Source organism: Anguilla anguilla, chromosome 2 (genome assembly GCF_013347855.1).
Source record: "Anguilla anguilla isolate fAngAng1 chromosome 2, fAngAng1.pri, whole genome shotgun sequence".
NCBI lineage: Eukaryota > Metazoa > Chordata > Actinopteri > Anguilliformes > Anguillidae > Anguilla > Anguilla anguilla.
In genome coordinates this window covers 29,575,719-29,598,209 of record NC_049202.1, presented here as the reverse complement: position 1 = coordinate 29,598,209, position 22,491 = coordinate 29,575,719, and the positions used below count along the sequence as shown (strand labels likewise).

At 37.9% G+C, this 22,491-nt stretch overlaps 1 protein-coding gene across 1 annotated transcript in view; it reads left to right on the top strand.

Annotated features, from left to right (window-relative positions):
* Positions 1-20,235, top strand: part of LOC118216619 — a 41,007-nt gene extending 20,772 nt beyond the window's left edge. The window contains exons 3-5 of the mRNA XM_035397970.1: positions 7,627-7,773; positions 17,175-17,227; positions 17,722-20,235. Of these exons, the coding sequence (XP_035253861.1) occupies positions 7,627-7,773; positions 17,175-17,215 (188 nt within the window). The 3' untranslated portion in view covers positions 17,216-17,227; positions 17,722-20,235. The remainder of the gene's footprint in view (positions 1-7,626; positions 7,774-17,174; positions 17,228-17,721) is intronic.
* The last annotated feature ends 2,256 nt before the right edge of the window (positions 20,236-22,491 follow it).

Sequence of the window (22,491 nt, the reverse complement as noted above, 5' to 3'; positions counted from 1 at the left end):
AAAGGTGTTTCAGGTCAGGGCTCATGCAGGCCAGTCAAGTTCTTCCACACCAAACTTGGCAAACCATTTCTTTATGGAACTTGCTTTGTGCCCGGGGGCATTGTCATGCTGAAACAAGAAAGGCCCTTCCCAAAACTGTTGCCACAAAGTTGGAAGCACACAATTCTCTAGAATATCATTGTGTGCTGTAGCATTAAGACTTCCCTTCACTGGAACTAAGGGGCCAAGCCCAAACCATGAAACACAGTCCCAAACCATTATTCCTCCTCCACCAAACTTTACAGCTGGCACTATGCATTTGGGCAGGTAGCCTTCTCCTCTCATTCGCCAAACCCAGGTTCGCCAGATAGTGAAACATGATTCATCACTCCAGAGAACCAGTTTCTACAGTGCCAGAATCTAATGGCAATGTGTTTTCAATCATTCCAGTTGACGCTTGGCATTGTGCATGGTGATCTTTGGCTTGTTTAAGGCTGCTTAGCCATGGAAATCCATTTCTTGAAGCTCCCAACGAACAGTTCTTGTGCTGACATTTCTTTCAGAGGCAGTCTGGAACTCGGTAGTGAGTGTTGCAACCGAGTACACACTATTTGTATGCTCTTCAGTACTTGGCGATCCCGTTCAGTGAGCTTGTGTGGTCTACAACTTCGCTGCTGAGCTGTTGTTACTCCTATACATTTCCACTTCACAAGAACAGCACTTACAATTGACAGGGGAAGTTCTTGCAGGGCAGAAAGTTGACAAACTTACTTGTTGGAAAGGTGGCATCCTATGATAGTACCACATTGAATATCACTGTGCTCTTTAGTATGACCCATTCTACTAACCAATGTTTGTCTATGTAGATTGCAGGGCTGTATGCTTAATTTTATGCAGCTGTTAGCAATGGGTGTGGCTGAAATAGCCAAACCCACTAATTAGAAGGAGCATCCACATACTTTTGGCCATGTAGTTAAACTGACTTTTTCAGCCTATTTTTTAAAAATGAATTCTCAGCTTTTAAAAAATTATTTCTCTGCATTTTTTTAATGGCTTGCTTGACTTTCATTAGCAAACCTCTCATCCTCATGTCGACAAACACCAACAACAGAATGAAAGGGAAATCAAAAAGCTAGAATCAAATCTAAATACTGAAAGCTCTCTTATACCTGCAATAAGTAAGCAATTGAACTCACCTGACTAATCAGAAAACCTGCGACACATTTGTCTGGAACTCTATGATGCCCTGAAATGGGGGGGACTATTTATAAAAACTGCTGTAATTTCTACATGGTGAACTCAAAATGTATAGAGTAAAAGCTGAGAATGTGCACTTTAAGCTGATGTGAGTTGTTTGATCACAAATTGAAAATTGGAGTACAAAGCCAAATCAATAATAATAATAAAAATATTTAAACATATATATAAATAAACAAAAACAAAAATAAACAAACATATATGTTTTAAACGTCATACACTGTATAAACAGCCTAACTTACAAGAACTGACTAATGGTATTGAGTATTTTGTCAATTAAAGCATTGGTAATCAAGGAAAATGATTGAAAACATGTTGAGACTAATGAGCAGTTTCAAGGCATGTTTCCGCCCTGTCTATTTTAAAGTTTAACAATTGCCAATGATATTAATATTATTTTGTTCAGGTGAATACTCATATTAATCAGGTGAATGCATATATGTTGTCCTACACTGTACGTTGGTCTGGATAAGAACATCTGCTGAATATCTACTTAATGAATGTAATGTTTCATGACATGCCTCTCCCCATACCATATCTTGTCAACACTGTCATTGTCCAATAGTGATCTATGTTACAGCACTATTCTTATTATCCGCTATCCTTGATTTAGCTATTTTGGATCATTAATGTTAACTGTAGACCATGTAAACACAGAATGTTACCTAAACTCTGAAGCTGCTGAAAAGTTTGAACATTTTTTATCTTCTTCATCAGTACCTTCTTTGTCTTCTCCTATGATGATTTAATGAGTGACCCTAATTCTACAAGAAAGCCCTTGATGTGCCCAAGTTAAGGTTAAAAAGCTATCCACAAAACAGAAAACCCAACTGAAAAATTTTGAAACAATTAGGCAACTGAAAATGAATTGTCGCAAGGCTGAACTTCAATGGCATAAGATAAAGCTACATGTATACTTTGAGATTTGTAAAGAGCAACTTGCTGGCTACAACAGAGTATTAAAGGATACCAGTCCTTTTTCACCAAAGTAATCACAAATCATAAAGATAATCAAAGAACTATTTTTTCTATAATTAACTGCCTCTTTAATGCATCTCTCTTTTGAGGATTCTATGTCTAAGTATGAGGAGTTTGTGAATAATTTCCAAGGCAAAGTAGCTAGTATTACGTATAATTTTACACAAATGAGGACAAGTCAAGTTTTTGGGGAAAGTAGCCATGACCTCTTTTAGACTGGTAGGAACTGAGTCCTTGAATAATATTTTCTCAAAACTAAAACCATGTACTTGCTCTCTTAACCCTATCCCCACTAGCTTTATATGTGTTCCATTGTCTTTCAGACAGTCTCCTAAGCATTATTAACTGCTCTTTGTCAAATGGATACTTCCCTACTTCTCTTAAGACTGCTGTAGTGAAACTATAAAAGAACAATTCTGATTCGTCTGTTTTAAGTAATTTTAGACCTATCTCCAATCTCCCCTTCTTAAGCAAAATTTTGGAGATGGTAGTTTTTAAGGAATTAAATTATTTTTTAAATAACACTGTAGCAGTTCACAGAACCACACAGGCACAGACGGAAATGATGCACACATTTATTGCAAGCCACAACACCATCACTGTTGCCGTTGTCGTCGTTGTTGTTGAGGTTGCTGTTGTTGTGGCTCCTGTATTTCCTGTGTGCATGTCAGGTCTCCTGGTCTCACTGCAGGCAGCACATATAAAGGTTAGCACCAATCACGTAACTGCCCACAGCCGCAACTGCCGGCCGACTAAACCACTCCCCCATCTCTCCGCCTGCAGCCGGCACCACAACCACACTGCCTCCTCACAAACACATATTGGAGAAGTTTCAATCAGGCTTTTGTGCTAACCATAGGACAGAAACAGCTTTGGTCAAAGTAGTGATTGACCTTCGACTGAGCATAGACACTGGAAGTGTGACCATTCTTATTTCCCTGGATCTGACAGCTGCATTTGGTTTTGTATCTACTTAACTGGGAGGCAGTCTAGATGCTAATTTTTCTGGGAGAACTGATATTTTCTCTGGTTTTCCTCAAGGATCAATAGTTGGCCCACTTCGATTCTCATTACTGTACTGAACTTTCATAGGTATACGGTTGACACACAATTATATATCTGTGTAGAGCCTGATAATTTTTATGCTCTAAATGTTCTGATTAGCTGCCTGTGAATCATCATGGTCTGGATGAGCAACAACTTCCTTAAATTAAACGAGGAAAAACAGAAGTCCTACTAATTGGCCAAATAACACAGAGAGACAAATGATCAAGTAAACTTGCTCTTCAGAGTAAGCCTAAAGCAGTGGTGATAAATAACAAAGTACATGTACTTCATTATTGTACTTAAGTAGGATACTGACGATTTTGTACTTTTGCTGAGTATAACTAATATTAGCAACTTTCACCTCCTACTCCACTACATCCTTACTTAATTATGTACTTTTTACTCAAATATATTTCTTTTGACAACTGTCGTTACTTGTTACATTTCGTATGGTTAGTCGTCAGCTAAATTTTGTCTGGATTAGCTGGAATAATGTAGTGAAAACATGCATGGTCATTTCCCCCCTCTTTTAATTTTTTTGATGGCTGATAAAGGGTAACAACTTCACACGTCCACAAGATAAAGCCCAAAACTTAGAGTCATTTAAAAAAAAAAAAAAACTTTTTCTGGCCAATTACATCATTACAAATGCCCCAGGCCCACAAACAATACATCTCTCCATTGGGCATTTAGCTACACCAGCCAATCAAAACATCACATACACGCACAAAATGGACATATATATTTCTAACCAAAAAAACTTGCGGCTGCTGCGACTACTTTGCTGGTGGCTCGCTGGTAACGTGCTCACCTATGGGACCTTCGAGGTCTGGGATTTAATCCCACCTAAGACATCTCTAATTTGCTACACAAGCTATTGGCTAACTAATAATTTTACTTTAAAACTATAGCTTTTGCAACTGTATAATACTTGTGGGAACTCATTTATATTCCTGAAATCCATTCTTTATCATTTCACATGCAAACTCCACTTGGTATCGTTCCATTCATCCATCCATTATCTATACACGCTTATCCTGAGCAGGGTTTTTATTGATGTTGGCCTATCTTTTCTCATAAGTAATTACTCATTGTCATCACCAGCACCATCATCATGCAAATACAGAACTAGTACAACATTTTTAATGATAGTAGGCTATTAGTAGCAATATCAAAATGAAAAAAAGAATATGGTGGAATCAGCATATTATCGTCTTAATTTATTAAGAATCTTTAATCTTTGTATTTCAGCATTATTACTAATCATTTATTTATTCGTCATGATTCATCACAATGAAAAATTGGTACAAGACGGTTATTATTAGTATTAGTGTTAAGAGTAATAATATCAGAATAACAATATCAAAACTAATTCATTCAATAGTCTGTGATCATGTCAAACTTAACCTATATGCCCATTTGGCAGAAAACATATTATTTAAACTATTCAATAAAATATTTTCTAGTCATGTCTTTGGTACCACTGTTCTTTTCTGACACTTGACACTGTTCTTTTCCAGTGTCAAGTGTCTATTTGTCACAACTGTCAGCTGTAGTTTTGCCAGTCAAATTATAAGGTTAGCTAGCTAGCTGAGGAAGGGAGCAAAGAGGAGTCCTAACTACAACTAAGCACATCAAATTGCCTTGTAAACACAAAAAGTGGATCTTGGAAGAGAAAAGTATCAAGGGTTGTCGAGGGAATGGACCCAAATGCAGAGTAAAAAAAACCCCCAAGAACTCCAAAACGGAAATTCACAGATTTTAATAACAAAAACTCAAAAACAGAAAACAGAAAATCCAAAAAGAAGCCAAACGGGCAGGGCAGAAACAGGCAGACAAAAACAGGCGCGGGGAAACACAGGCAAACTCTTAGGCAAGACACACGTGGAAACACAAGCGAAAACACAAGGAACCAGCACCCGAGTCAGGGAAGAAGAAGACTTAAATAGACAAGACACTGACGAGACACAGCAGGGCACAATGAACAATCAGGCCACAGAGAGGGAAGGGAAAACGAGACAACCCAAAAACAATAATAGAATAATTGAAAGCAATAATACAATTAAACAGGGGGAGCAGGACACAAAACAGAAGTGCCGCCATCTGGCGGCCCAACAAGGAAAGACAGAGACGGAAACACAGAACCATGACAAAAAGAGAAAACATACCAGGAGAGAAAGGTAAACAAGTTGCCAGCTCGGGAGTTGAAATTGAAGGAGATTGCTGATCATTTTGTAAATGATGGCTCCTCGAATGCCTGTCGAGTGAGTACATAAAGTGCTTTTACCTTGTTGGTGCAATCCCCTAGTGAGATTGTTAAACTCAGACTACCAGTGCTCCTGCAACCAAACTATGAGTTGAAAACACAAACTCTGTGTTATAGCTACGTTAGTAGACAATTCAGGACATCAATGCTGAACACAGAGTTTCTAAGCACCACTGTTGTCACGCTGGTCGTCCATTTACCAAGCACCCCCTCCATCCACCCATGACACATAGTGATTATCTGGGCATTCATAAAACTTCTTTCACCACTAAAAATTCATATTCCGTGATACCAACAAGATAAAGCCAAGAATAGCCAAAGGTATGCCAACACAGCTGTGAAAAATGCTGCTCACTGAACACTGAAATGAACAAGAGCAATGATAGTAGAATTATATTATGGCATTCTACTATCAATATCTGTAACTAAATATGGAATAAACATTAAATCTTACCTTTGGTTTTACAAGTAAATATGTTCCTTACAAGATTCAGTGGACATTTATTGTCTTGAATATTCTGTTTGCGAAATATACGGTCATTTGTAATGTCTGGGTATCTTCCAAAATAGCTGGCATAATACCACACGTTGCTTATGGTGTTGTCGCCCTTCACTATCACGAAGTAACAGCTGCTTAGTTTTATGACCTTATGTTTCTCAAACAACTACAATAGTTCCTTATCAGTCCCCGCTTCAGTGTCGTTGGATTAACATTACTGACCACCATGTCTTGAGTAAAAAAGTTCAGCGCTGCTTTGATCTCTGCAGCTGCAGCAGAAATAGCGTTAGCATGCCACTGCTGCAAACACTAATCTTCAACTAAGCTTCACTAGCTACCAACAACTTTACCTTACGAATGAACTATAGCTGGCTAGCTAGCAATTCAGTTAGGATGGCGTCATGTTAGGCACCTAGACCCAACCATTATTTTCTTAATAATTTTCTAAATTTCTAAAAACTGCAGATTGCTATATCATAATGTCAACTAGTTTGGTTGTTGGTAGCTTCTAGCTGGCGACACCACAAATTACACACAGAAAATCTCCTCAGAACATGGTACATGTTACATTTTTATAGTTCCGAATTTCCTCCCACCTCTTGACCTCTACCACGAATATCAACTATTTAAAAATGTACCACTTCTGTTCCACCGAAATGTGACCCTACCGCATGGACAGACAGTGAATATGTATTTATTTTTATCCCAATAGCAAGTTTGTCCTACTGTCGGCGATTTTGCCATCTACTGCTATGTGATGACCCATTATGGTTTCTGAGATCCAGATAATGATAATAATAATAATAATAATAATAATAATAATAATAATAATAATAATGCTCCAGCAGCTTTGCTGTTTTGACCCCTAATAATAATACTTAGTAATAATTAATATTAATAGTTACTATTATTAATAATAATTACTAATAATACATTTTATTAATAATAAGAGTAATCACTAATAATGGTAATGGGTGGTATGGTGGTGCAGTGGGTAGCACTGTTGCCTCACAGCAAGAAGGTTGTGGGTTCGAATCTCGGCTTGGGGCCTTTCTGTGTGGAGTTTGCATGTTCTCCCCGTGTCCACGTGGGTTTCCTCTGGGTACTCTGGTTTCCTCCCACAGTCCAAAGACATGCAGGAATGCTAATTGGAGACTCAAAATTGGCCATAGGTATGAGTGAGGGAGCGAATGGTGTGTGTGCCCTGTGACAGATTGGTGGCCTGTCCAGGGTGTATTCCTGCCTCTCACACAATGCATGCTGGGATAGGCTCCAGCACCCCCCGTGACCCTGCTCAGGATAAGTGGGTATGGATGATGAATGGATGGATGAATAATAGTGGTAATTACTAATAATAGTAATTGCAGTACATTTCAGTGTTGCATTGGAACCATAAAAAATGTACTATAAATTGCTTGCATACCTTTAATCTGACATACATCTGAAAATAGTAACAACTTTCAAAAAGTTACAGCAACACTGAAGTCATGCTGCTGATTATCACAGAGCACAATTTGAAGAGAACTAAGCAGAAAAGAAACAGCATGTGGAAAAAATGTGAAGAAAAGCCTCTAGTACCACCACTGTTTTGTTTTTTCAGGCACTGTAAGCGATGAAGCCTCATACACATGGAAACTCGCTGCCATTTCCAGTTTGTCTGCACTGGCAGTCGTACTTGTTTCTGGAGTGTTGCTGGGAGGGGTCCTGGTGCATCAATACCGGTCTAGGATGAGAAGAAACCTACGTGGTAAGAGTATTTTTAAAATTTATTAGTTGCATCTCAAAAATCTCTAGTTTAGTGGCGCAGGTTTTCATGTACAGCAATGCTAAAATCTGACCTCCCCTTCTCTCTGGACAGCCTAGCCCCTTCCATTTCCGTTCCCCTTGTCTCCTTGGTGACCACAGCTCAAAATAAACAAGTTCCCTGCCCCCACCTCAGTTGCACACATTGTTGATAATATTAAGGGGCGGTCGCCCAGAAGCACAGGGGTATGTATACGCAGAGGAGAGTGGAAAGTTCTTTAGCCAACACAGAGGGAAGCTCAGCTCTGCTCTTAGCTCCAGTTAAGGAACTCATGTAGGAACAACTGAAATAGAAAGCCATAATACAAATTCTCATAAGAATTCAGTTGTTTTGTTTGCATTCATTGTTCAGTTAAATCGGAATGATCTGTGTGAGATTATTTTATGCAATAACTAATTTGTTTACAAAACAAATTGACCATACAAAAAAACAGAACACTTCTGTGCAATTCTCCTTTAGACATTAGCTGGTTGAATATTACATGTTTTGTACTTCCACCGTTTTGTTTAGTGTTCTAATGTTCTGAACGAGCCATGTCCATTTTTTAAAGTGGCAGTACGATAAACCTGTCCAATATATTTTAATTAATCAATACTGCTAACCAGTTGTTACAGGCTATTGTAATCAATTAATTGCAGTCATAGAACCTCTCTGTATTTTATTCAACAAATTAATATAGAACATACAGTGAACTCCATAATGTTTGGGACAAAGACATTTATATATATCTTCATTTCATTTTATAATGAAGACAAGTGAGCCAGTACCTGTACCAGCCATACAGGCTCAAACCATAACACCTCAGCCACCATTTTTAACAGTTGAGGGGGGAGGGGGGTTGCTTTGGATCTTTGGTAGTTCCTTTTTTGCCTCTACACTTTGCCATCACTCTGACAAAAGTGAACCTTGGTCTCATCTGTCCACAAGACCTTTTTCCAGAACTCTGTAGGCTGTAGGCTTTATTAAGTACCTCTTAGCAAACTCTAACCTTGTCATCCTGATGAAAACTAGTGGTTTTCATCTTGCAGTGTAACCTCTGTAGTTGTGTTCATGAAGTCTTCTGTGGACAGTAGTCACTGACACATCCATGCCTGCCTACTGAAGAATGTTTCTGATCTGTTGGACAGGTGTTTTGGGTTTTTTCTTCATCATGGTGAGAATTCTTCAGTTATCAGCTGCTAAGGTCTTCCTTAGTCTACCAGAACCTTTGTGATTACTGAGCTCCATGTGTTCTCTTCCTTCTTAATGATGTTCCAAACAGTTAAGTTTGGTAAGCCTAATGGTCAATGTCTCTGACAGTTTTTTCTTATTTTTCAGACTCATAATAACTTCCTTGACATTCTTGGGCACAACTCTGGTTCTCATGTTGCCAAATACGAACAACAGACTCTAAAGGCATCTAAAGCCTAGAATCAAGACTAGATACTGAAAGCTCTCTTATACCTGCACCAAGGAAGCAATTGAACAGACTTGACTAATCAGAAACACCTGTGAAGCCATTTATCCCCAAACATTATGCTGCCCTGAAATGGAGGACTATGTATAAATAGTGCTGTAATTTCTACATGGTGAAATCAAAATGCCCTTTTAATTAAAGCTGAGAATCTGCACTTTCTTTGATCAAGGTTCCTATCAGCTCCCACCCCCAGTTCCCATACAGAATACTAAACAATTGTAATATACATAGTCAGACATCCAAAAGAGAAAAAAGGGGGAGGCAACAGAAACAATAGGTTATGTCTTTATGCTGTCAGCTTCCACACCCTCAACAAAGGATAGAAATGGCTGCCAAATAGCATAGAATTTCCTTGTGGACTCTCTGATAGCATGGGGCTGGGAACCTCAGCCCTGACATTTACATTAGAGCGATCCCAATATTTGCCCAAATTAACACACCAAATAATAAGTTGGTCATAGCATGTAGCCGCAGCAGGTCGACCAGCTGATCACCCAATCAACAAAAGAAAATACAAATTAAACAGCCCCGGTGTGATAGCCAGTCCCATACTGTCTGTGTTCCACTCCATACAGCAGTCTACTGCACATAGTTGTGTTGCCATATGTTCTGCCTCACTGAAATCAAAACATCAGCTTCAAATAGACTGTGGTCTGCTTCAATTGTATTCCTAATAATACAATAACACCAATTTTCAGATAATATCCTGTTTACTTTTAAACCCTGTTGTGTTCAGTGGCATTGTGTGGCAGTCACATCTACTATGTTTTCGATACTGGACCCTGAAACAGTTCATCCTCTCCTTGTCTATCCCTGCCTCAGCTTAACCTGATTTGAAGTGTATAAAAAAACAACAGCAATCACTAGGACTGTTGACAAATGTTATCATAAGGCGCTTTTCCACCGTAGGGCCGAATCGTTACCAGGGCCGCTCCGTGCTGTTCCACGCTGCTCAGGACTCGTGGGAGCGGTTACCATTTCTGTTTCCTGTATCTGTCGGACTGCTAAAACCAGGACTAGGAAGTATCTAACAATAACTAGTGACGACAACAAGTTACGCGGTGGATCAGCGACGGCATCCCGTTATGTATGTAATAAATATGCGCCAGTTGTTGTCGTCGCTCCCCATTCTGTTTGGTTTGTGTTATGTTATGTTTCGTTGGCTGACGATATGGACGAGGATTCTGTGTATTTTGGTCTGTTTTTGGTTTTTCTTTTTAGTGTATCCTTCCCTGACCATCACTATTGCATGCATCACAAAAACTATTACACTACTAACTAACGCTTACATTACAGTGTAAATATCCACATTATATAATACCACTAACCTATTTAAAGGCACTCAATTTCAAAAATAACGTGCATAACTGAAATATTTTGAGCAGTAATACTTACATAGCAATGATGAAATTTCATCTGTGTTCAATAGATGGAGACAGGGACAGTAAATCAACAATACAATACCTCTTCTGTTTTGCTCCAGAAAACGATGTCAGATAGGTCTATCAGCAAATATATGGCTTAGCTATGCCCAGAAGTCCTCAATAATAATAGTATTTCCCAAGAAATTACGAAAAATCTTTAACATCGTTTCGTTAGGTGCAGCGTCTTTTAGTGCTACCACAGAGTGAATGCGTAAGTGAATGCAATGATAAGAAAATATTCGGTTACGCTGACCTATAAAACGCTATTCAAAAAGCAAAATTAGACATGTTATACATTGTTAGAAAGCTAATACTCTCACCTACTGAATAAATTAATTGTCAATCAAGCCAGACTGTACTAAAAAGGGCGACAATGCCGTAAACGACACGTGTGGTATTACGCACAGATATTTTGGAAGGTACCCAGGCATCACAAATGCGCGTATATTTCACAAACGGATTGTCCCAGACAATATATGACCACTCAGGCTCAAAAGGGACATCTGTACGCGTAAAATCAATGGCAAGGTTGTGTATTTATTCAATATTTAGTCCCAGATATTGACTGCACAATGACATGGTATCATTTTTTAAAACTTTGTCTCGTTTATTTCGTTATTCAGTGAGCAGCGTTTTCACTGCTGTATCGGCATATCTTAGGGTTGTCTTGTTGCTATGACAGAATATGATTTTTGAGTGGCATTTTTATTTATATTAGCTTCTCTACCGACCTAGCTTACAGAAGAGGACGTGAAGAGACTGTATGCGGAGTCACAAAACTGATGAAATGTGAAACCAATCAGTGAATACCTACGTCATTAGGCCGCCCACCCGAATGGTTCTGCTGCACTGAGCACGGTTGTCTACCCATGCCAAAAATATCGTGTTGGGCACGGTTTGTAAGCGTTCCACACCAAACCGTTCCCAGGTGGAAACACCATTGGAACCGTTCCTCTTCATGCTCAGAACCGTTCAGCCCTGCGGTGGAAAAGGGGCTATATTTGGAAAATAACTCAGAATATACCAGTTGTTCAATTTACAAATATAGACTAATGCAATCAGGAAACCATGAATACTCCTTGACATATTGTGCATTTGCAAATAATGCCGTATTTCACTTGGTGTTCACTTGGTAAACTATGGTGTTCAGTTGGACTGCTGCACCCATTGTGTTTCTCTTGCTGGATGACCTTGCAACAGCTGTCTGTCTCTTCTGCAGCTTCAGTTCTTTTCACATCAACAACAGCACACCATTTAATTATTCAATTAAATAAATATTATAACACTAGGCAAATACTCAAAGCAACTAGATTGTTAAACTCCAAAAGCCTGGGGCCAAAGTTTGGGAATTCAGGGACAACAAAACAAAACAGAAAAAAACAAGACATAATTTTGTTGACTCGTTTCTTTCCCAATGGATAAAATAGAATGCATGCTTATACTGTAGATAAGCCTACATTAACTATGATTTTTTGAAATACAATAAAAACTATGTTTCTAATTATAGCCGAGGTGCATTTCAATACATATACAAAGGCCAGTCCCCAATATCTGGACTCAGATAAAGCTGTTTCAAATGGGAATACAGTAAGCTAACGTTAGTTAGATATCATGTCTAGCTACTATGATGATAAGACACCAGTGAGTTATCTTGGCTATTTATTAAAACTAGCCAGAGATTTATTTGTACAGTATCTGCAGTATGGAGTGGACGCTTGGCATTGACTAGATATGAGAAACACTAAATGTTGGCATTTAAACTGAAACTTGTAGTAGAGTTTAATTCATGGATTTAATGTGACATCTTGAAATAACTGGCCACCATATTGATGACTTAAAGCGCTAGTTTAGTTTTTGTCAGTCAGCGCCAGCAGTCGTACATGGAACTATAATGTAGCTTAGCTAGTTGATTGCCTTTAGTTATAGGATGTAACCGTAAATAAAAAAACCCACTGCATGTGCTTGATAAAATCTTCAGGGAAGGCTTTCCACTAGATTTTGGAAGATGGCTGCAGGGATTTGCTTCCATTCAGCCACAAGAGCATTAGTGAGGTGGGGCACTGATGTTGGGCGATAAGGGCGATAACCAAATAACATGTAAAACTTTTCACAGTGAGTTTTTCTTGTAACAAAAATGTGTAGTTAATACCTTCAATGAGGTTAGATTTTTTATAATGACCCAATTGGTTTCTGTGCAGCATTAGGTGCAAGCACAAATGCTCATAAACAAAGACAAATGACCTGTTATAGTGAGCCCAGATGCCAAATTTGTTTTAATGTTTGTTCATGGAATGGCCGTGATTACATTGCGGGCAGAATGTGTCATCTCCCTCTGCAACTAAAATGTTTACACAGGAAGAGGGAAGTGGATAATATGATAATAAAGCATATTAAAGAAAACAGCTGTTTCTGACAAGATAGGTATTTATGTTGTTATTTGAGTAGCATTTATGACAATAAGAAAAATAAACTGTCAAAATATGTTTTCTGAAAAATCGACAAAATATGTTTGACGTCCTTATTAGGGTCTTACACAAGTTTTATGCTGTTATGACATGACAAGAGAATTACCGGATCCATAAAAAAATATTTGAATGGCTTCTATGCTGATACCAGCCCAATATTAGCTGGTATTAGTATATTTATTTTTCACAAATATTAATGTTATCTTCAAATCACAGAGCTAAGCATTCATCCTAAGGTAGTGAATCACCCCGAAATGCAATGTAGTGTGATGTCAAGTACAATGCAGAATGATGAAAGCTGTCCTCATGAGGGAAAATTACACTCTGCTGCCCCCTACTGTCAGACACTGCAAGGATTTCCCTCTGGCCGACAGAACCTCTACCGCAGAAGCAAATACGTTAACTGAAACCCTAAACCACTGTATGTATTTTTGGGTGTTCTTATGTTAGACTGCAAAAATATAGGAGGAGAGAATAGAAATTCCTCTATGAACCACTCTCTCATTGCCCATCTTCCACCATGGTCTGAAGACTAATCTCTTCAGACTATACCTGGACTAACAAACTATCACCACTTTGCAGGGCACTCCCAATCTGGGATAATTTTTATCACTTAAATCCCCCTCTTTCATGCTACACATGTATCTCTTTTGCCACTATCATGTTACATGTACCTCCATCCAGCACTTATTGTACTTTGTATCATTATCTTGATGTTGCCATGCCTCCTAGTTTGTCTTAGGATAGGCTAGATCAGAGAGTAATGTTTACTGTGTGAACTGGACTTAACATGTTCATGGCTATGAATAACTGTTACAAAATGTGTATTGTACCCTTGTCGGACCTGTGTTTTGTAGTTGTTCCAGTGATCTTCGGTATGCACTTACTGTACGTCCCTTTGGATAAAAGCATCTGAAATGTTGCATATGACCTTCTTGAGCTGATTTATCATGACTGGTGGCCTTTGTGGCAAAGGTAATTGTGTCTTGTTTTTTAACATCTGCAAAAAGCGGGTTTTAATTTCTCTTCAGCACAAGATCAGCATTTTAGAGTACGTGAGAGTTGCCATAAATGTATCAGTTGTGAGGCAGGGCTGGGGGTGGCCACTGTTTATGTGGTGGGTTATGGCTTGGTGGGGCGGCATGCCCCATACCTATACAGTACCAAGAGTTTGGCACTTTTCAGGGTTGCCTACAGAAATGACCATAATGATCACAGATCTCAGTCTTTAAAAAAAATTATTGCTGTACCTTCTGACCCCATTTCAACAGACGGAATTCACAAACAACTTCACATGTCCACACAATAAAGTCCTCTTTTTTCTGCCTGATTACATTATCACACATGCTCCAGGCCTACAAGCAATTAATCTCCCCATTGGACATTTAAGCTACACCAGCCAATCAAAATATCACATACACACGCAAAATTGACATATTTTTCATCAAAGAAAATTTACGGCTGCTTCAAGTATTTAGTTGGTGGTGTGCTGGTAACTCACCTGTCTATGGGACCTTCTGGCGTGGGATTGAACCCCACCTGAAGCTCTGGCAAATCTCTAATTCTTTACTCATGTTTATTTGCTAACTAATAATTGTCTTTTACTCTAAGACTATTACTTTTGCTACTGTATAATTATTGTGGGAACTCATTTATATTCCAGAAATCCATTCTCTATCATTTCACATGTAAAATAGGATGAGTATCCTTTGTCTCCCAGTGCTTACAAGACCGAATACAGACAGTATCTAAATGACTGAAGGGATGGAAATATTTCACAGAACAGACTGTATTATGACATTCCATCGAGACGTTCGGTTAACTGGCTAGATTTGCTTGCAATGTGAAAGTTTTGTTGCCGGCTAGGACACAGTCAGGCCATATGGAAGTACAACTTGAGCTGAATTAAGGTTGAATTGAGCTAGCCTAGTCTTTTATGTCAAAACATGCACCTTCGATTTCAACTTCTCTAGACGTCTACATTCCATCTATATTCGAGCTTGTGTTCACTGGGCTACCTATTTTAAAAGCACGAGCAAATGGCAGCATTAAAGAACGTCATCGTATTGCATGGCCATTTAACTAAGTATATGTTTATAACTTCATTCCCTTATGCATTATTCACATCCAAATCATTTCAGAATGTTCAATGGATGCATTTATCAAAAGCCACGAACAGGGAGCCATATGCATTTCATGACAGCAGATTTCTTGATTTACTTAAAAAGTTACAATGGAAGTGTGTCTGTCGCTCTGGATAAGAACATCTGCTAGACGCCTGTAATGTAATGTAATGCAAATGCCACATTTCTAAATGAATGTTAGCTAGCCCTGTTCTCTATCTCCCCACATACAAACAATTTTTACGTCTCTCAAACTTTATCAATACTTTTAATGGCAGGCCTAGATTTAAATGAATAATAGACAGTGCTTTGTAGGCTATGTGTGAGTAACTTGGCATTGTTGTATGTTGAAAACGTGTTTTTCATCAGATAAATACATACCTGAGACGACCTACCCTGTAGATAAAAGTAAACAAACCAAAAACAAAACAAAACAACAACAACAACAAAAAAACAGTGGTAATGTGTAGTAGAGAAAAGATAAGAAAGCAATAATGTTTTAAAAAGGAGTTTATTTGTTCGGCCATTTTCACCTTCTTTCTTCTTACTAATCTAAATTCTTATTAATGCTCAGTCTTACAGTCACTCTTCAACCTCGATTGCCAGGACTTCTTCTTAACAGGCCATTATTTTATTTGGTTCTATGAATTCTTTGTCCTCTACATTATGCGCGATGCGGAGTCGAGGAGGAAACAGTATGCCATGTCGGATGCCGTCGTCCTTGGAGCAGCTTGCTGACATCCATGAATGTTGCCTGGGCCTTGCTGATGTTTGCAGTGTAATCCATAAAAAGATGGCTATCAACTCCCTGTTGATTCCCCCGAGCAGAGATTGACTATGGGCATGGTGCAGCAACTCAACACAGTCTTGATAATAATTAAGTTTGGCTACAATGGTGCGTGGTTCTCCACCTTGGTTTCTTGGCGGCAGGCACCTGTGTGAGCAATGAATTAGCACATCTTTATCTATTTGTAGTACTTCTGTCAGCAGTGTTGAGACCAATGCAGGAGAGCTTGGTCCAGTTGTATCAGTGATCCCCAACATCTCCTTTAATGTTGGATTCTTGGTCTTCAGCAAGTGCATTTTTCAGCAAGTGAGTTTATCACCGGTGAAATGTCCAATTTTAGCAAGAGAAGAATCTCTACATTCAAACCCATAACGTCCATCTCACTGGGGTCAGGCAGACGTGGGGTCTTTTAGCTGTTGGCAGTACTCTGGTCCGAGGAGGTGCTGGGCCTAGTATTGGAGGTCCACTGTATTAATCCTTCTGCAGGTTTGTCACCATCTAGCCAGACAGCCAGCACTGTTTGACTTCCAAAATAAGTATGAAGCAAATTTTACGATTTTATGGAATGAAAGGTGGTATAAAAACTTTCAATAAAACAATAGTTCAGTGGGAGCTCAGGCTAAACATGTCCTACTCCATTGCTGCCCCCCCTGAGAATCTGCACTTACAAATCTAAAATTGTGGAGAACAGGGCCAAATCAAGAAAAAAGTATTTTCCCCAAACATTATGAAGCACACTGTATATTACATAGTTATTACTAAGATATGAGATGTTACTATCTAGAAACTTCCATAATTCTTGGAAAATATATACTCAATTAAATGCATGTCCAAAATACAGAATCTATAATAATAATAATAATAATAACAATAATAATAATTATTATTATTTATATGTTATTATTGTTATTTCCATTGTATTTTTAATGGTGAACTCTTTTGGTTTGTTTAATCATGAAAATGTAATTTTTTTGTTGTATTTCACATTCTCCATTTAATACTGCAAAAATCGATAAATAAAGATGCCTCCCATGAATAAAGCAAGCTTTGTCATGAAACGTGATGCTTGTAAATATATTCTCATTTTAGAGCCTATTGAGGAGACTACAGGACCTCTTTATCAAGTATAACTATTTCAGTAGGTGAGTATGAATCTGTTTATCTGTCTATTTAGTTGATAATTAAATAAAACATATGGGGTTTTAGCAGATTTCCATTTTCTATAGCAACTCAGAAGAGTGTGTACATAAAGATGTAGGCAAAAGAGCAGAGTTGATGGCATACTATCAGTGTCACAATCAATAGTAGTAAGTACATAAACCTACAACCCCTACTGTATAAAGTTGAGTGCCACAGTTGGTGAGTATAGCTTAAATGTGTGCAATGTGAAATAAAAACTTCTAGGTGATACACTTGCATCATATACTGAAAATAATGGCAAATTTAAAAAAATCTGAAATCTAGGAAAATGGATGTAGACATGGTAACATAGAAATGTGAAGTAGCCTGCTGACTTCCCTGAAAACATGTAGATATTATGTAGAGTATTAAGATCTCTAAGACATGGACTACCAGAATTTCTGTTAATTTGTGTACAGTTAGCTTCTCATTCATCTGGGCCATCTCTCCCCACTAGGCTTTGAGTTGGGGAACTGGGACTGGCACAGATGGAGACCAAAGCTGGAATGTCACACCAGTCAACTCAATCTTGGACTCAATTATTTTTCTTACCAGGAGGGGACCACTGAGATTTACTTAGGGCAGTTTCACATTATTTTACATTATTTATTCTGAAACTATATTAAATTATAATTCCTGACATTTTCATATTTTCATAATAGTCAATATTTGGAACAAGGCAGTTTGTGAACACAGATACTGTAATAACCCTGGAGGAACTTTGGATAGTGAAGAGATTAATCTCAGTCTTTGGTCAATTTGATGAGCGCTGTATTCTTGGGGTACCAACTGTGAGTGCACAGACCATAGACCGTATAAAAATATGGACAAAGTGCTTCATGATATCACCCACTGATTTGCTATGGTTAGTGCTCACTGGCGCATGAAACCCAAACTAGGGCGCAGCCACATTGCCCGCAAGCACAGTGGAGCGAAAGAGTGGAGTCCACAACTACAGGAAAATCCACCCTGACTACCTTACATGGTAATTAGACACACCCATGTCTGGCCTTGCAACCACAGAACTGTACTGTCATAACATTTCAAAAAAGTTAATTGTGCAAGATACGTTTAGTGTTAAGATATTTACATAGAAAAATAGATTAAATAGATCACTAGCTAACTAGCTACCTGGTTATACAGACAGATAGATAACAGAACTCTAGATAGCTAGACAGATTTATCACGAGATAACTAGCTAGCAAGTTTGCTAGATAGACAGATAGATCGATAGCAAGACAGTAAGCTTGCTCCCCCTAGCTAAGTAAATCCCCTAGCTTGTCTTCTTAAAGCTGCTTCAAATCTGCTTACAAATTTGAATTTTGGCGGAATTATTTTTAAAAATCAGACACAGGGGAGACATTACAAGGGATAGGATTAACTAGTTAAACCATCATTTCTTGTGTAAAAAATTTATTGATATATTTCCTCTGAAAAAATTGGCCCCTTTTCAGGCTTTCCCCATTGACTTAACATTCGGTGGGCAGGATTTCAAGTTCTTTTTGCAACCAGGCGTTGCAGTTCACGCAGTAGCCACTGGGGTAAAAGGCTTCACTAATAGAGGCAAGTTGTTGGCCCTTGGCACAGACAGAATATCAACAGCTATTCACTGAGCTCGCCTTATTTATATTTTCTGCCATGGGGTAAAAAAGAAGAGTGGATTACAGTGATATAGTCTTTCTAGTCTTTAAGATTCTTCTCATACACTCCACAGACATTTTGTTCTTACTGATTTTCTACACCTTGTACGATGAATATCCGCCGTACATCTTTGCCTGTAAAAACTGACAGGACAACCTATTATGAGACTGAGGGGAATGTTAAGGGAGTATAAGCGCAAACATTGCATTTTCCCAGTAATATTGCTCATAATTTGCTTGTAATTTGGATGAACTCCAATCAAAACTCACGAGAACTGAGTGTTTTCTCCTCTGTTGCATACAGTTATTTAACATATTGCACATCAGTATGCAATATAAGGATGAGTGTAAATGACTCATAACACACTGGAACTGCCAGTTGACTGCTGTGCTTCTTAGTAGTCATCAGTCATTCTGTTTAAATGACAAAACGTCAAGATCAAATAGTCAACAACTGAGATATGGGAGTGGTATGAAAATGAAGTGCCTTAACTGCTATTTACCAACAAAGGAAGCAATATTTTAGTGGAAAGTCCATGTTTTGGCAATGGACTAAGCACAGCAATGGTAGGTGGTAGATACAATTATAATGAAGCCCAAAATGGCCATCAACAGTTGTAACTATTAGCACAAATTATATGGATAAAATATAGGTCTCACAAGTGTCCTGCTTTTATGTACATATTTTTAAAAAGTTGTTATTGGAGAAAATGAAGGACATTTCTGGCATTCAAATTTGTTGTTAGGTTAACATTGCTTATTGGCTATAAATGTGCCTTGTCGGCAATTGCTCATGTTTGTATTTATGAGACTAACAATGTCCACTTCTGTATGTCACTCTGGATAACAGTGTCTGTTAAGTCACTGTAATGCAATGTAACGCAATGGGCCTGTATTTAACAAATTCTTCATACATTTCAAAGAAATAGAATATCCTTTCATTTCACACCCACATGTGGCATGCAGTGTCTCCTGGAACAATTCTAGTACTCATTTGACTGTACTTGTTCTCTTTGTCTAATAATTCAAAGTTTATTCCTGTTATTCAATATTTCTTAAGTGTGTGTACCTCATGCTATTTTTGTCTATTTGCATTAGGTTGTTATTTATGTGTTTTAAAAATAGCTAATTGCTATGGCACACATCAAAAGCACTACCCTTTAAGCCAAAAGACATGCAAAATACTAAATTTTCCATTCTGTATAGGCAATTCATCAATCAAAAAAAAAAAAAAAAAATTTTAATGTCATGAAAACATGAATTACTTACATTAAATAAGATTAATTAACATAATTGTTAAATCATTTGATTAAAAAACCAGTGCAAACTTACATTTGTGAGATGTCATGGTAGTAATACAGGAGACTGAAGATAATTCAGACAACAATAATGTAATGAAAACACAAATCATAACCAAGGTAATCTGGATGCATTTATCCACAAGTTTTAAAACATGTACAGTGAATCTATACCTGGCATGTCTTTGGGTTGTGCTAATTCATACTCATGAATCCAGAATGGTGGCTTGCTTATAAGGTGAAGCAGAACTCATCAACAGGGATGACTGTCTGGTAAATTGCAATATATTGCTGTCATTTGAAAACCATTCTGGCACCACTGCTGCATGATAAAAGCAAACATTGTCTCACATGATGACATAAGTAACCTAATCAGCTTGTCTGATGTAACTGTGCAGTTCACCCAGGATGTCCAATAGATATATGAAATTATACGGTCTAAGTAATTATCTATGCCTCACCACATCAATATCCAAAATGGCCTATGCAGTACCATCATCTGAAATTACTGCACACAGAGTAATGGCACATTTCTCTGTGACTTATTTTGTAGCTGATGATACTATGGCCACATCTTAATGTTTCTGTCTTCAAGGTGTCACTAGCCTCTTAAACATTACTAAATATGTGTATTGATATATTAATTCTTTGACTCCATTAAATATACATGGGGACAGTCTGTACTACTGTAAACAACCACAGTATCTGGCTCAGAATACAGCACAATTAAATGAAAACCACCCTTTATAGAAACCTGTTTTCTCTGAATGATCTGTTGGTCACAGAGATGCACAACTGGTTCTACCTCATTATTCAACAGGAATAATCGGGATATTATTCCATCAGCATTTATTTTTACAACAAGTCAGATTTAAACATGACTGTAATTCTATTTTCCTAATTTCTCAGAATAAGACAATATCCAGTAAAGTCAGAGTTCAAAACCTGTAATGGGGATACAAAGTCAAATTTGTGAAGGAGATACAGTATGACATATAAGCTCTTTCACTCCGCCTGGATACAAAGCGGAATCCTTTTTGATTAGACCAAAAAAAATGATTTTCATCCAATTCCCTGGACTCAAGAACATCCCTTTAGGTTGTATTTCTTTGGCCTCTGCACAAGTAAAAAAAAAAACAAAAAAAAAAAAAACAGTATGAGATTCATGGAACGAAGGTCTCTGCTTGTCAAGCACTGTCTCCACTCCTGTTTAGACCAAAGCAGGCGGTGGTAGTCACTAGCTAGCTGCTAGCTAGTGCAGTACTGCAAGTGAAGACATCAACATTTATTTCTTTTGAATTTGAAATAGATAATTACATTTTAAAACGAGATTTTTCAGTGCATATCAAGTGTGACAGTATGAACAAGCTGCAAATAGTGATTAACAAGAACCAAGCACTAACTGCCAATTTGAAGCCAGTAAATATGAAGCCAGTCTTTCACTGCCAATTTGAATGTGCTTATATTGGACCTCATTCTGATGCCAGCAAAAAGAATCAAAATGTTTTGAATTTCACGTTAGGTGACATGCATGCAACTGTCCGATTGCATTACATTTACGTTAAATTACAATTGAACCCTTGCAACGAAGAACCATGTATGTGACAACTGTTTCATTTTTAAAAAATGAAACATTTCTTTTTTGGGGTTTATTTTTAAACACCCACAGTTGAAACATATTTAGGTATTGCCTAATGTTTGTTATTACATTGATTATTTCTTTTGATTTAATTTTTAAAACATTTTTATCAATGTTTTAATTTCTATAATGTGGAAGAACAGTACATCTCCATGGAACACCGCATAAAACTCGGTGAAGAACTGCAGTTTCCTCTCCTCCGTGATGTTGCTGCAATCTTTCTTGCATGAACCGGCACATACTTTCCCCTTGTCATCAAAAGAATGAAACAGACCTGTGAGCTAACGTAGTGACAACATAAGTAGCTAATGTCAAGACAGTTAATAACAGCTGACGTTAACGTTATCGATAACGTAAAACAATGTTAGCGTTCACTAATAGCAGGCACGATACAACAGGCTGTTATCAACCGAAGCTTTAGCTTAGGCATACCCTACTTTAGTTAACGTTAGCTAGCTAGTATGCTGATCAGTCTTCAAAACAGTGAAGTGGGCATCTAAACGGCACAGTACAGATTCACATTACAGTTCATTTTCCTCACGTTACGTAAGCTGCAGCTGTCTGACTATGTACTTGATGTAACGTTGCGTTATATAGGCTACTGTTTTTCCACAAACCACAACGTACATCTTTATGGCCTTTTTTCCTAG